The following is a 14,547-nucleotide window of genomic DNA, read 5'->3' as shown; positions in this document are numbered from 1 at the left end:
CCTAGTTCTCCCTTCCCTATCCTGACTTCCAGCTCAGCGCACCTAGCTATTCCTAGGGACGTGTAGAATATCCTCTGATCCTGTACGATGTAGTTTCATTCCTCCTTCAAATTCCTGCTCAGGACTCACTTTGGTTAGACTTCCAGTACTGATCTCTCGCCAATATCTGTTCTTCTATCAAACTTTGTTCCATCAAATTTATCATATAATATATTACTATACAATATCTAAAAACTATGTACACAATAGAGGAAAACACAAAGAACTAATAAGATGTGTAACTACATAAGTAATTTATTCCTTGATTTTTACTGTTGTAATCCTCTTTCCAATATTTCCTTTCACCCTCTACCATTAATTGTTTTGCTATACATAAGGGCTTGTCTACATGTGAGGAAAAGCCTAGCTGTTAGTGCGGAGTAGATACTGTACACTGATTTCCTATGTGGACACTTTCTGGGCTCTCTGCACACTAACTTCCCCATGTAATCAAGCCCTTACTTGCATCTTAAACTCCACGGAGCAGAGTTCTGTCCTTAAAGCACCTTTCACATGTATCATATTGTAGAAATATTTGTAGATGCAGCAAATGATATAATCTTCAGGTTATTGTGTGCACTTTGTCTATTAGCTGTATAGATTATAAAAACGTAACTAATTGTGATCATCTTGTTTTATAAGCTTCAGTTTCCAGCTGTTCAATAAAATCTAAAAAAAAATTCTGCATATTAGTTCAAAGATCCTTTAATGACTTTCTTGAAACACTTCTGCATAACTTTCATTTAAAATGTTTCAGGTTAAGGAGACTCCTTATTTCCAAAAGAAAACCATGCCTCCATTTGATGACCGTGGAACTAGAGTCTTTGCATCTGATGTAGGAGGTAGTTGTTTTTTCTTTTCAATACCATTTAATTATATAGCTAGACTTTACCATACTTTTTTTTCTTTCCTTACCCTTCTTGAAAAGGTTATTCTTAGCTGTTCAGTTTTGAGGACTGAATTTAGATTTTTCAGGATAACGGAGCATCGGCCCCATATCAGATCTTGCTTGCAAGGTGTCCTGGTCTTGCTTGGAAGCAAGATAACACACCAGGGAAAAGAACTAGAGACCAATTGAGAAACAACTGCTCATGATGGGTTAGAGAAAGCAAACTAACTGTAAACCAGGGCAGAAATTCTCTCCCCCATTGATAGTAAGGTATGTCTCCACCAATTGTTGCCCACTGTTTGTAACCTGGAAGATTGGTTAGATTCCTGTTTCCTCTGGATGATCATCTTTGCCTGCTTGGTAACCTGACTTTCTTGCCATAAGCATATTCAACCACTGTCTCATGATCTTCTCTGACTACTTGTGTATTTCCTGGTGGTATTGACCTACAAAGCCTTACCGCTTATGATTTTCCTACTGAAGTACAACCTCTCTCCTTGTGACATATTGTAACAATTGAGATCAGCAGAGGCGCTTGAGCTGGACACCCTGCCCTACTCCAGTATGGTGTAAAAGATGGTGTTCTTTTGGTGGATATCGTGTTTCCTTTAGGAATGTTTCCCCCTCTTAGATCAAAATAGTCAGAATCCACTGACCTTCAGGTCTCACTGCAAGACACATGTTTTTAAAGAGCTACTGAAGAAAGAAATATTGTTAGTGGCAATGTAAAGGGAAAGTGGGGGATTTGGTTTATTTTTGGGCTTCCTGGTTATTTACTGTTATGGGGTTGCTTTTCTTCTTTGTCGTAATTTTAACTGGTTATCAGCAGCACTTGCAATGTCTTGGTTAGTTGTGTAGTTATCAAACTTGTCACATACAAAAACTATTATACAAAACATTTTGATTGCATACATCAGTTTGTTGCACCAATAAAAGAGAAGGTCAAATACCTGCTTCTATTTTTGTATATATTGAGTTTATACCAAAGTTTCATGCTTTTATTTTGAAAGGGAGTCAATATTTATTATGTATTTTTTTTTGCATTATTAATGTTGAAATAAATTCATTATTGGCTGTGCATATTTTCTTCAGTTTGAATGTGCAATGGATGTATTTTAATTTTGCAGTATTTTGACTGTCTTACTCATAAAGAAATTGAGGTTGTATGGGATGTTGTGAGATTTATTACAGAAAGAAAATCAGAGTTTTAATACGAACAACTCTTCTTGGAGATACGCCACTTCCCAACTAAAAATATTTCATTTTTTGGCTAATTTTTAAAAGGGATTTAATTAAAAAAATATAATCTTAACTTACTTTGATCTTGCTTTTTTCTGATTTCTAATTGTGTGTCTACAGGCCATCCATCTGGGACTGCGGATGTTGTCAAAAGTCCCTTCCAAATGCTTAGACAGCAGATCAGCCTCACAGAGATAATGAATACAAGTCGTTCAGATGCCTCTCAGTTTTTAGAAAACACAGAAGACACTGGGTTACAGGAGCACACAGATGATAACTGCCTTTATTGCGTTTGTATCCAGATACTGGGATACCAGCAGAATAACAGAGTGAACACTGCATATAGTCATACAGGTTAGTTTGCCTCCATTACTATCTACTTTTATTTATGCTTCAATGGGATTTATAGAAATGCTGAATAAAAATACTGATGTAGTCTGTTGTGAAGATGAACAAAAATAATGCATCCTTTTTAATGGCTATGCTGTCTTTGTATAGCACTAAAATCTTGTGCAATCAGCAGTGATATTTCTAGATTATAATTTCCCAATTTTCCGCTTCTTTTGTTGGTGTTCATGCAATTGTGTGCATACATTCTTTTTAAAAAAAAATTTGTAAAGCTCACCAAAGAAGAAAATTATTTAAAATGTGAAAATTTGAAACCTAATTCAAGCCTGCACATAGATCAGCATGCAGAAAACTGAGACTCACTTTCAAACCAGCAGACAATATGTATGTTAAAATGGAAATAACTAGCTTATGCTTGGAGAGTCTGTCTGAGAAGAGATGCAGTGAACAGAAGGGGATTTGGTTGTCTTTCTTCTCCAATTACTCTGCTTTGGAGTAGAATGCGTCATAAGAGGTTTCTCCACTTCCCTCCCAAACCTGCTTCTGCAGAGTTTGCTGGTGTGTGCCCTTTATGGTGTCTATAGTAAAACAGATTCTGCTAACAGAACTTCTAACCTCTATAGGCAGGGTCTCTGCCGTTTCACCATGCTGATCTACTTTGGATCAACCTTAAAATTTAAAAATCTGAGTTCTGTTTCCAGCTCTGCCACAGACTTGCTGTGTGAATTTTTTGGCAAGTTCCGTGGAATTACACTGGTGTAAAACTGGAGTAATGCCTCAGTTCTCCATCTGTTAAAATAGCTTAATACTTCCTTTTTCTGCAGCCCAGTCTCTCCCACAATTCTGATACATATGGGCTATTTGCCTCCTGCCTTCCGTTTCCAGGGGCAGTGTAGTACTGTAACACAGCCCCTTCTGGTCATGTCCTGTTTTCTAGCTTGATGCCAGATCTTCTGCCATGGCATCTCATCTTGCAGTTCATAGGCAATTCACTTTGCTCCCAACCATTTCTTTGCCAGCTTTAATTTAAATAATTTTTCAGATAGTGGTGAGCTTTTACTCTCCTTCCTCCTCCGATCAGGTAAAAAGCAGTGTGGTGGTATCAGCCACCGGGATCTGACCGTTACCTTCCTGCCAGTACAGGCATGATGGAGCACTCCTGCTAACACCAAGCTAAATCAGTGTGAGGCATCATTTACAGGCTCTTCAGAGGGCCTGTTCACAACCAGCTGACCCTCATGCTGCCAAGGCCTGGGACTTAGTCAGACAGTCTTATTGGGTCCGTCCTTACCCCAAGGAGCCATGACCTAAATGCAGAAAAGCCTGATCAGGAGTCTCAGAGCATATTGGGGAGAGAATCAAAGGACGGGGAGGACACTCTCTGGCCAGCCCAAGGGGTATATCCTAGGGCAGACCCAGGTCAGAAGAAGAAATCATTGAGTAGGACATGGTGCTGCTTTTCTGTTCCCCACCAGATGCTAAAGTGAGTCCTAAGGTCTCTGGGGAAAGAAGTAAGACCATATGCAGTTCCCCTTTTTCTCAACACAAGTCTGGGGACTCTAGCAATGAGACCCCATCCCCCAGGAAGAGGGAGTGGAACCCGGAGGGGAAGAACAGAGAGGGAGATCTATTCAGATAGCTTAAGATAGAAGAGCTGCAAGAGACCCTGCCCCGGCTACACCTGAGTGGCAACGCTTTCAAAGTGGGTGAAAAAAAGTTTTAAAAACCAAAATAGAATAAAAATGAGGAAAAAAGCTAGAAATCTAAGAGGTGTTTGTGCCCTGACTTAAAGCACCACCCCTTCTGCTAAGGAAGGAGAGTGCTCATATTCAGTCTCTGAATAGGGCATGGAAGAAATGCAGAAAAGGTATTTTCCTCTGTTTAAATTTGAGACCATATGATGCAACAGGAGCAGATATATAAGGAAAAGTCAAAGGGCAAATACCTGCCTTCCAAATCTTTGTCTGAGACAGCAATCCCACTGCACCCATTCTTTGAAGGTGTGATCAGGGAGAAATGGGAATTCCTTAATAAGGGTAAGCCATAAGCAGGTATGCACATGCCTTAGCTGCGTCAGCCCAATGAGCTGTTGGCTTGGGGGGACTTTGAGTTGGCTCTTGCAACTTATAGAACCTAGGTTAAAAAATGCCATCACAGAAATATCAAAGGTCAGTGCTGCAGTGGCATCTATGGCAAAAGATATAATGATCCCATCCGAATGGGATTTCTTTCCCAAAGATGCAACTGATAGAAAGATGGAAGCCACCAAGGGATTTTGAGGTTTCCTTGGCTACCCTCAGAATGTCCATGGCCACTACATGCATCACAAGAACTACAGTGTCCTGGCTGGATTGACCATAATGCCAAGGGAGACACAGACATCCTGATTTCTGGTCTACCATTAAGAAAATATCCCTAGCAACAGCTTCTGTGGACTTCTGGGGACTCTAGCAATGCCCCCAATTGATGCAATGAGATTCTCAGTCAGGGTCACAGCATCCAGCTCAGCAGACAGGCACCATGTATGGCTATGCCCCAGATTGCAGATGCCCACTTCAAACAAATCCTATGGTCATCCAAATTCACAGTCTCTCAGCTGTTTGGGGGGAAAGTTGGTTAGATTGTGGCAGACAACACTTCTAAACCAAAATAGTCCTTCCCTTTCCCCCACATACTGCCTTGATGAAGTTATACAAGCCCAGTAACAGAGATACTCTGTCCATTCTCCTCACAAAAGTACCTAAGGAAAGGACAGCAGGTTCATTCAGGAAAGCCCTGGAGCCATGGATCAGGCAGCAAAATCAGAGATGGCAGCAGCCTCTCTGAGGGCTCATTATGGCAACAAGCAAATAAATGTGCCTCTGTCCAGATTTGAATCTAGGAAGCAGAATTTCTCATTTCTCAGGAGAATGGTCTCTATCAACCACAGAAGTGGATGAGAGGTAGTGAGTTGATGTTACTCCCTCGAATAAAGCTTCCCATCCCATCCTTTCTTCATGTAATCCCCCATCTCATGCAGCCACATCAAATGTGAGCTTGTGCTAAATAAAATCCTGGACATAAGAGCAAGAGAAAAAGTACCCTCAGAAGAAAGGTTCTTAAGGCTACACATCATATTCTTAATCATCTAAAAGTGTACCATCAGAGTCATCCTAGTTATTTCGACTCAATAAATGAACAAAGATAGATTCTGGATGGAGACCCTAGCTTCGATGGTAGCATCCCTGTCCCAAGCAGTCTTTCTTGCCTCAATGGACCTAGATGATGCATATCGATGCACCCATATATACCACCACCTACTGAGATTTGTGTATGGCACAACCCATTAAAAGTGCACAACTCTGCCAGTTCTTTTTTCATTGTCCCCCAAGGTCTTTCCCAAGATGCTGGTGATGGTCATCGGCAGACTCAGGTCTCAGGGCACTCACCTGTATCCCTTTCTTGATGACATTTTTATCAGAACTCAAGCCAAAGTAGCAGCAAACTGTGCCACATTCCAGACACTATAACTTCAAGCACAGTTTCATGATAAACACCAGGCAGAATTCCCTGGTCCTTTTCACAAGGATAGTTCAGCTGGGGGTGGACTTTGCCATCTATGTGGCAAGGGTCTACCCATCCCTGGACAGATTCCAGAAAATCCAGAACCTTGTATATAGTGGTAAGAAACACAAGGCTGTCCATAGCTCAATTTCTACAGTTACTGGGCCTTCTGATTTCATGTATAGTAATCACTCCATGGGGAAGATCCCGTATCAGATGTATCCAGGTGTTTCTCCTGAAAGTATGGAACCATTCACCAAAACATATGCAGGATCAAGTGCTGGTTCCAAGCTAGGTACTGTACTCCCTCAGATGATGGACAGTCCCAAAAAAGTCTGTAAGGGTCTTCCCACATGCCTTTCAGACCCACCCCTGGGTACTCACAACAGATGCCATCCTGATGGTGTGATCAGCACATGTGGGATACAGAACAAGTACAAAGTACTTAAACTCCATAGAAAGGAATCAAAGCATCTACCCCTTAGATCTCAGCGCTGTCAAGCTAGTCCAAAAAAGGCTCCAGAGCCACTTCAAGAGCAGCCACATTTTGGTCTTATTGGACAGCACTACCACTGTCACATGTATCAACAGCCATGGGGGAACTTGGAGCTCAACTCTTACCTGCAGAAGCAATGGAGATAATGGAATGGGCTAAGAAGAACTTATTTTCCATAAGAGCAGTACATATACAATACAAGCAAACAAAGGGAGAACTGAACCAGAAGGTAAACTAGGTGGTTTGATGTGTAATCAACTCAGAATGATATCTGAATTAGGATATCACAGGATATCAGCCTGATATCACAGGAATATGGCCTCCAGCAGTTGACCTGTTTGCCGGTCACAAGAACAGAAAGCTGCCGAAGTACTATACCAGAGAAGCAGGTCCCTCCAAGTGGATGCTTTTTGACACAGATGGCCACAAGGCCTGCTTTATGCATTCACACCTTTCCCATTTTTAGGGAAGGTGATTCAGAAGATAAGGCAAGAAGAAGCAAAAGTGGTAGCTCGGCTTCACACTGGCTGAGGAGAGGAGAGTTTTTAGATATGGCAGACTTGGCCTTGGAAGCTGCATTGTATGGACCAGTGAGACCAGATATCCTTCACACCAAGGTCTTTGCCTCAATCTAGACCCAGACCATCTACAACTAACAGCTTGGCTATTGACGGAAGCATTAATCACTCTCTATCCTCCAAAATGATTGTCACTCTAGTCTCCTCCAAATAGACTTTAATGCTAAATGCCTATTCTTCCATCTGGACAAGGTTTAGTGCATAGTGTCTAAAAAGCAACAAAAATCCCGTGGACCCTGGTATCCCAGCTATTCTGACTTTCTTGAGAACAGTGTGGGCAAGGGACTTGAGCCCAACACCATATCATGCCAGGTGTTGGCCATAAGTAGCATCTTACATACAGGTTACTTGTCAAAGAATCTTCAAGTATGCAGATTTCTGAAAGCTGTCAGAGTGGCTAGACTTGTGGTCAGACCAGCCTTTCCTAAACGGGGCCTACTGCAGGTGCTGAAAGCATAACCCTTTGGAGCCATTGGTCACACCATTCTGCCTGTTCATCCAAACCTGTTTCTTGGTCACGATCACATTTTCAGGATGAGTCTGAGGGCTTGTCTACACTTACTGGGGGATCGACACACGGTGATCGATGCATCGGTGGTCGATTTTAGCGGGTCTAGTGAAGACCCGCTAAATCGACTGCAGATTGCTCTCCCGTTAACTCTTGTACTCCACCGAATCAAGAAGAGTAAGGGGAGTCAACGGGAGAACGTCTCCCGTCGACATCGGTTAGCGTGGACCCCGCGGTAAGTAGATCTAAGCTATGTCGACTTGAGTTATGCTATTCACATAACTCAAATTGCATAGCTTAGATCGACTTTTTCCTGTAGTGTAGACAAAGCCCTAGAGTTTCAGCTTTATCCATGCAGGAACCTCATTGTGTATTCCAGGATGAAGGTGGTGTTAGGACCCCAGAATCTTTCTTGCCAAAGGTGAACTCGGCTTTCCATGCCTCACAAGAAGACATCCTCCTGTCATTCTGTCCAAAGCCACAGTATTCTGTAGAAAAGCTTGGGTATAATCTGGATGTTCAGAGAGCACTAAAGATCTATACAAAGATCACTGAATTGATAAAACCACCAGGCTACCTGTTAATCAACTTTTAATCTGAAGTGCCAAGGGCTCAGGGTATCCAAACTACCTCTTGCCAGACGGATCAAGTTATGAATTGTAGAGGCATACAGTTTCTTTCCCTCCCCTCCTCCCCCCATCTCAGTCTACTTTTTTATCCTTCACTATTTCCCATGCATATCAGAAGTTTGAGGGACGCTGGGCTGCAGAATGAGCATTTGTTACCCAATCATTTGCTTTCTGCTACCAGAGTCTACCACAATTCTGCCCTGGATGGTACCTTAGCCAAGGAACAACATTTAATTTTTAAAGCTACAGTTTATGAACCAGTTTTCCTACTGTAAAACATTTACTGATTTGCTATTGAAGTTATTGTTATTAATCATATTCTAAGAACTTTTACTCCATTTTGGAATGAATCATCTGGTGGCAAGCCAGTGTGACAAAGTTCCTCCTCTATCTTGGTGGGTCCTGTGCTTATTGGCAGATTTTCTTGCCTCAGAGATTCACCATGTGGGTTGGGGAACAGCCCAGAGACCTTCCCCCTCTGGAAGAACCCACAGTCCAGGTCAATTGGGAGGTTTGGGGGGAACCCGGGCCCGCCCTGTACTCCGGGTTCCAGCCCAGGGCCCTGTGGACTGCAGCTGTCTATAGTGTCTCCTGTAACAGCTGCATGACAGCTACAACTCCCTGGGCTACTTCCCCATGGCCTCCTCCAAACACCTTCCTTATTCTCACCACAGGACCTTCCTCCTGGTGTCTGATAACGCTTGTGCTCCTCAGTCCTCCAGCAGCACACCCTCTCACTCTCAGCTCCTTGCGCCTCTTGCTCCCAGCTCCTCACACTCGCACCACAAACTGAAGTGAGCTCCTTTTAAAACCCAGATGCCCTGATTAGCCTGCCTTCATTGATTCTAGCAGCTGCTTCTTAATTGGTTCCAGGTGTCCTAATTAGCCTGCCTGCCTTAACTGGTTCTAGCAGGTTCCTGATTACTCTAGTGCAGCCCCTTTTCTGGTCACTCAGGGAATAGAAAACTACTCATCCAGTGACCAGTATATTTGCCCTCTACTAGACTCCTGTACCCCACTGGTCTGGGTCTGTCACACCAGATAACAAGTTTTGAGTAGCAGGAGTTGTGTTACAGCATTGAGTTGACAGAGGGGACTAGTTCATATATATCAGAATTGTTGGAAACACTCCTAGAAGAAAGGAAATTATAGGGTAAGAAATTTCACAGCCTGTTCAACCTGTTTAGATTGTAAAATCTTCAGGGCAAAAGTGATTACTTACCATGTGTAGGAACAGCACTAGTGCAGTGGGGCTTATATCTCAGTTTGGGTTTCTAGATGCTAATGTAACACTAATATTACTACTACTATTAATAATAATAATAAATTAATAAATAATGCTTTATTGTGCCTGCTAGTTTTCCAACATTTAGATTGAGTTGGAAGTCATCATCCTGATAGTCTTTGAAGCATCTGTCAGTGCTTCAGTTTGATTTTTCATTTTAGCAAATGCTGATTCTCAAACATATAAACCTTAAGAGAAATGTCATAGATAACTTCAGGAATATTGGTACAGTTTTGTCCAAGGTTCAACATCTGGCTTTTAAAAAGATGTCAAATTGTATGCTGACAGTTACCATTTCTAATGCATCAACATCTTGTGGACTAAACATTGCAATTTGCTTTCTTCTCCCTTCAAATGCATACTTGTATGTTTTCAATACTTTACTTGAAATAGGCAATATTATTTTTTTTCAGATTTTCCTGACATTCCATATTCTGATTGGTGTGGGCAGACCATACATAATCACTTAGATGTGGTTTCTCATTCCTCAAAGTTTTCTGGGATTTCAGGATGTAGTGATGCAGTATCCCATGGTTCAGCTAGTAGTACCAAGAGTACGGATCTTGTACTAGGTAAGCATGCAACTTTGCTAGTATTAGAAAAGTATTAATTCATTTTTTAAGTATTTTCTTTCTTATTCTTAAATATTTTAAAAGACAATTTTGTTTGCAATTACTGTAATAGAGTAGCAGTAGGGTTTTTTTTAAATGATTTAGGTGTTTTTCTGTCACTGTCAGGAAGGTAGCATGAAAGAGCACCAAAACTGGGTGTCAGGTGAGCTGAGTTCTATTCCTGGCTCTAACATTTACTCACTGTGGCCTTTTGGCAGGTCAATTAAACTTCTCTGTACCTCAGTTTAAATCAAATTAATCATCTTATTTTTCCAGCCTACTGTTAGCAGACTGAAAATTATCTTTAAAGTTGTTTATATAGGACTCTTAAGAACATTCTATTCCATATTTTGGACCTTTAAAATAGAATAGGGGACCATATTTAAACACCGTTATAAACTGATAAATGTTGAGCTTTTTATAGTTTGGATTTCTTTTAAAATATTAGGGAAGACATTTTATCTTTGAATATAATTCCTCGTTGGTTTGTAATCATTTGAATTAGTGTAATTACTTTACATATAAAGTACAACCTTGCTAACCCAAATAGCTTATAATTCACATACAAAGGCAGATCTCCCCACTACATTTTTGCTCAGAATTGGGTTGAAGTGTCATGCTGTGTGGAATGGTTCACAACCACGAATGCCAACCTCAGGGCAGAGGGTCAAGCACCAGGGCAGAGATCCCAGACTGGTTGTGTGTTCTATAATTGGAATTCACCAACCCAGTAACAAATGTGAACTCCTAGAGTCACTTAGTCCACTTGGGTATTCCTGTCTTTCTTGCCACCCCAGCAAGCTGGACTTAGTGATAGTTGGTTGCTGTGCACCAAAGGTCACAAAAGATTCCGATTGCTTCCTGTCCCAAGAGACAAGTCACTTACCCCAGGTCAATTTGTACCTTAAATCTCTCACCAAAGACAACACTTGCAGCCAATCCAGTAATAAACCAACTAAAGATTTATTAAGGAAAAAGAAATGAGAGAGCTATTATAAGGTTAAAGCAGGCAAGCATATATACACAAATGAGTTAGCCTATGGTTCCTGTAGGCGACAAGAGTTGTTGTAATGTCAGCTCTGAATGTCTTTTAGGGCTATCCTAGGTTGACCCTGTGGATCTCTGCTTCTGTTTCATGGCTCTGGTCCTGTGAGAGTCGAAATAGCAAAAGAGATGAAAAATTTTATTGTCAGCTATTTTTATTTCCTTTTCCAGAATTCATCCCATCGGTTTGAGCCCTTTTTCAGGTAGCCCCTTCATGGTGTGAGGGGGCAATTAACAAAGTCTTTTTATACTGATGTTCCACAATGGCCCATTTAGTTTGGATGGCCCTTCTTGATGGGCAGGAGATGATAAAGTGTCAGAGCAAACATATATTTGTGGTTACAAAGCAAAAACTTAAATATTACCTTTATAGCATGTGATAAAGGTGGTATAAGTGAGATTACTGCATGCTATAAAGGTAATATTTAAGTTTTTCATAAAGACTAAACCCTTTGTTATAAGTCCAGCACCCATGTTATCCATACTAACACACAGGTGAAACAGACTGGTTTCCAGCATTGAATTTATCAGTGCTCTACCGAGGCCTAAAGCCATGGCAAGAGCTGGCACCTGGTCTGCCAGTGCCACAGCAGGGACAGAAATGTAGTTGGGTGTTAAATCTTTAAGACCTCGTTGTTGTAAAATATATTGCACAATATTTACTAGTATACTTAAGCTGTAACCTAACTAGTTAAAACTAAATTACTGTTGTGGTAAAATAAATGAACAAAGTATATTTGGTGATGGGTTTTGTTGGTTTTGCATTTTTTAGTGTGTGTGTGTGTGTGTGTGTGTGTGTTGGTAATTCACAAAATGCAGCGATTTTTGTGAATTAGCACGGTTCAGCTGTATAGTACATGACACTTCCATTTAACACAATGAAAGAGTGTCCTGATTGAAATTCATACTATGGAATTTATTTTCCTAAGGAGTAAAGTCAATTCCAGATGATACACCAGTGTGCCGAATACTGCTGCGAAAAGAAGTCTTACGCTTAGTAATCAATTTGAGTAGTTCAGTAGGAACAAAAGGCCATGAAACTGGACTCCTAACGTAAGTAAAATGTGTCCTTCAAACTATAGTTTTTACCAGCATTCAGTGTAGATATCTTGTAAAATCATAACTGTATTTTTTTTTCATGTTTTTCTCCTGGCTTTAAAAAGCATCAAAACTGATTTTGTCATAAGTCTGTAGAGATGGGTTGGCATAATGTCTCCACTAAGTGAATCCAAAATTTGGGCTCAGTTTTTGCTTAACTGCAATGCTAAGCACTACACATATTTTTTATGTATGGTTGTACTATTTTGTAGGAACTCTGTCATGCCTATGTATACTGGTGGGAGTTAAGGACAGATTGAGGAATGACAGACTTTAAGGACTTGCCTTTTAAGATTTATTATTAAACCTTAAATTAATATCTACTTGTTTTCTCTGTCTCATTTTCTTTCATAATAGTCCTTTAACCATTATGGTATTTTGTGCATTTGATATGCAGTGGTTTTGTACATTTAAAAAAAGTTTGACTGCTTAAAGTCCTTATTGTATGAATTTTCTTAATGCTTCACTACATGCAATGAGTGCCTGTTGCTTTTAATTATATACTGTACTATTTGGTTATAAACTACTATGCTGTGCTGTTCACTTTAAAATAAAATCTAGCCTAAGGACTTGAATAGTGCTTTCCAATTTGAGATTTTTGTTCGTATACTTATATAGAACTTCATTTAATCTAAATTTCCTCTGGTTGGATACAAAATGTTAGCTAATGTAACATGTTGAGAAGTGCTTGTGACCAAACAGTATAATAATAATCCCTGTAGATCATTTGGATTAGGTGCTTCTCTTCTTACATGAGTTGATTGTTTTGGCTGAACAAATTAAAAATTCTCAACTTCTGTCGCTGAAGAGAGAAGTTTTGTCAACCATTATGACCAACATTTAGCTGAACAGTTTAAAAAAAAAATATTATGATGGTTACATGTGAGAGTATATTAAAATTGCTTTCTTTTCCTAAATAATTAGCATTAAAGAGAAATTCCCCCAAGCATTTGATGACATCTGCCTTTACTCTGAGGTGTCCTACTTGCTAGCACACTGCACATTTCGACTGCCATCTCGAAGGTTCATTCAGGAGCTATTTCAAGATGTACAGTTTTTACAAGTAAGTAGAAGTGAAGATTTATTTGTCATGATCCTTGGGTAAACTGCCCCTTCTGAGACCCTTTTGTCATCCCCTGTGTGTACTCTTTTCAAGTGACTGGTCCATGCCTCTACTTCTCTTTGCGTAGGACCCTGTGATCCAGCTACTATGTGACTGGGTCTATGGGTTACATCCCCTGGTTTCCAGTCATGATACCTAATAAGCCCCGGTAGTCTTGGCAAGGGTTTCCTTTCGGGAGCCTCTGTTTAGTATGCAGTAACTCAGGAGAAGTTTATTCAAAACAAAGTATGATTTACTTGCCAGAAGGTGCACAGCACTCTGAGACCAGGATTTAAACAGAGACCTATTCTTCTAGTGTCTTACCTATATTTGGCATTCCCTCCATGGTAAGTAACCCATCATCAGCACACACAGGCATGCACAATATTCATAAAAAATAATAGATATTTCTCAGTTCTTCACAGTATTAACTTCAAAAGATGCACCAATTGGATTCAGGTTTCATCGTGCTCTAAATGAAGTGAGCAATCATGCCAATTTTGTGGTTCTGTGATGTGTTCATGGTAGAACACCTGTAAGTTAATACTGCATCCTCTTTGCCCTTTAGATGCATGAAGAAGCAGAGGCTGTTCTAGCAACACCACCAAAACAACCAGTAATTGACACATCAGCTGAATCCTGACCTCAGTTTTGTACAGTGCATGGTATATGGACTTGCTGAAAGCCTCAGACAACTTCTGATGGACTGGACAGCAAAGATAGGAGCACCAGAAATTACTGGTACATGAAGAGTGAATGAAGACTTTTCTCAACAAAAATCACTGCCCCAGCCCTCTGAGCCCTTGGGGAATTGTAACTCATTACCATAGTTTTAATAATAATAATTACCAATATATGCAAGAAACAAGCACTGAACACCTGCACAGGTTTTCATTTCATTTTTAATATGACAGTTAAACAATATACGACAGTGTGCAGAGACCTCTTTTAAATGGTTGACTTCAAATTCTGTTCCAGATAAGCAGAATGATGCCTTGCTTATTAACCCCTGGACGCCAGGAGTCAGGGTACACGAGAGTATAACCCATTGCCGACAGTGGGGCATACTGTAACCATGGACGCCAAGGGACTAACGTTGGGCCTTCTATGTTAGTTTTCTTAATGTTTGTAACACTAC

The 14,547-nt window shown here is 40.5% G+C and overlaps 1 protein-coding gene across 1 annotated transcript in view; it reads left to right on the top strand.

Moving 5' to 3' along the window:
* RICTOR (RPTOR independent companion of MTOR complex 2) overlaps positions 1–14,052 on the top strand; it is a 76,133-nt gene extending 62,081 nt beyond the window's left edge. Inside the window, exons 27-32 of the mRNA XM_065406075.1 lie at positions 797–881; positions 2,288–2,521; positions 9,968–10,126; positions 12,139–12,262; positions 13,232–13,370; positions 13,978–14,052. Coding sequence (XP_065262147.1) covers positions 797–881; positions 2,288–2,521; positions 9,968–10,126; positions 12,139–12,262; positions 13,232–13,370; positions 13,978–14,052 — 816 coding nt within the window. The remainder of the gene's footprint in view (positions 1–796; positions 882–2,287; positions 2,522–9,967; positions 10,127–12,138; positions 12,263–13,231; positions 13,371–13,977) is intronic.
* The last annotated feature ends 495 nt before the right edge of the window (positions 14,053–14,547 follow it).

Source organism: Emys orbicularis, chromosome 6 (assembly GCF_028017835.1).
Source record: "Emys orbicularis isolate rEmyOrb1 chromosome 6, rEmyOrb1.hap1, whole genome shotgun sequence".
Taxonomy (NCBI): domain Eukaryota; kingdom Metazoa; phylum Chordata; order Testudines; family Emydidae; genus Emys; species Emys orbicularis.
This window is presented reverse-complemented; position numbering and strand designations above follow the sequence as displayed.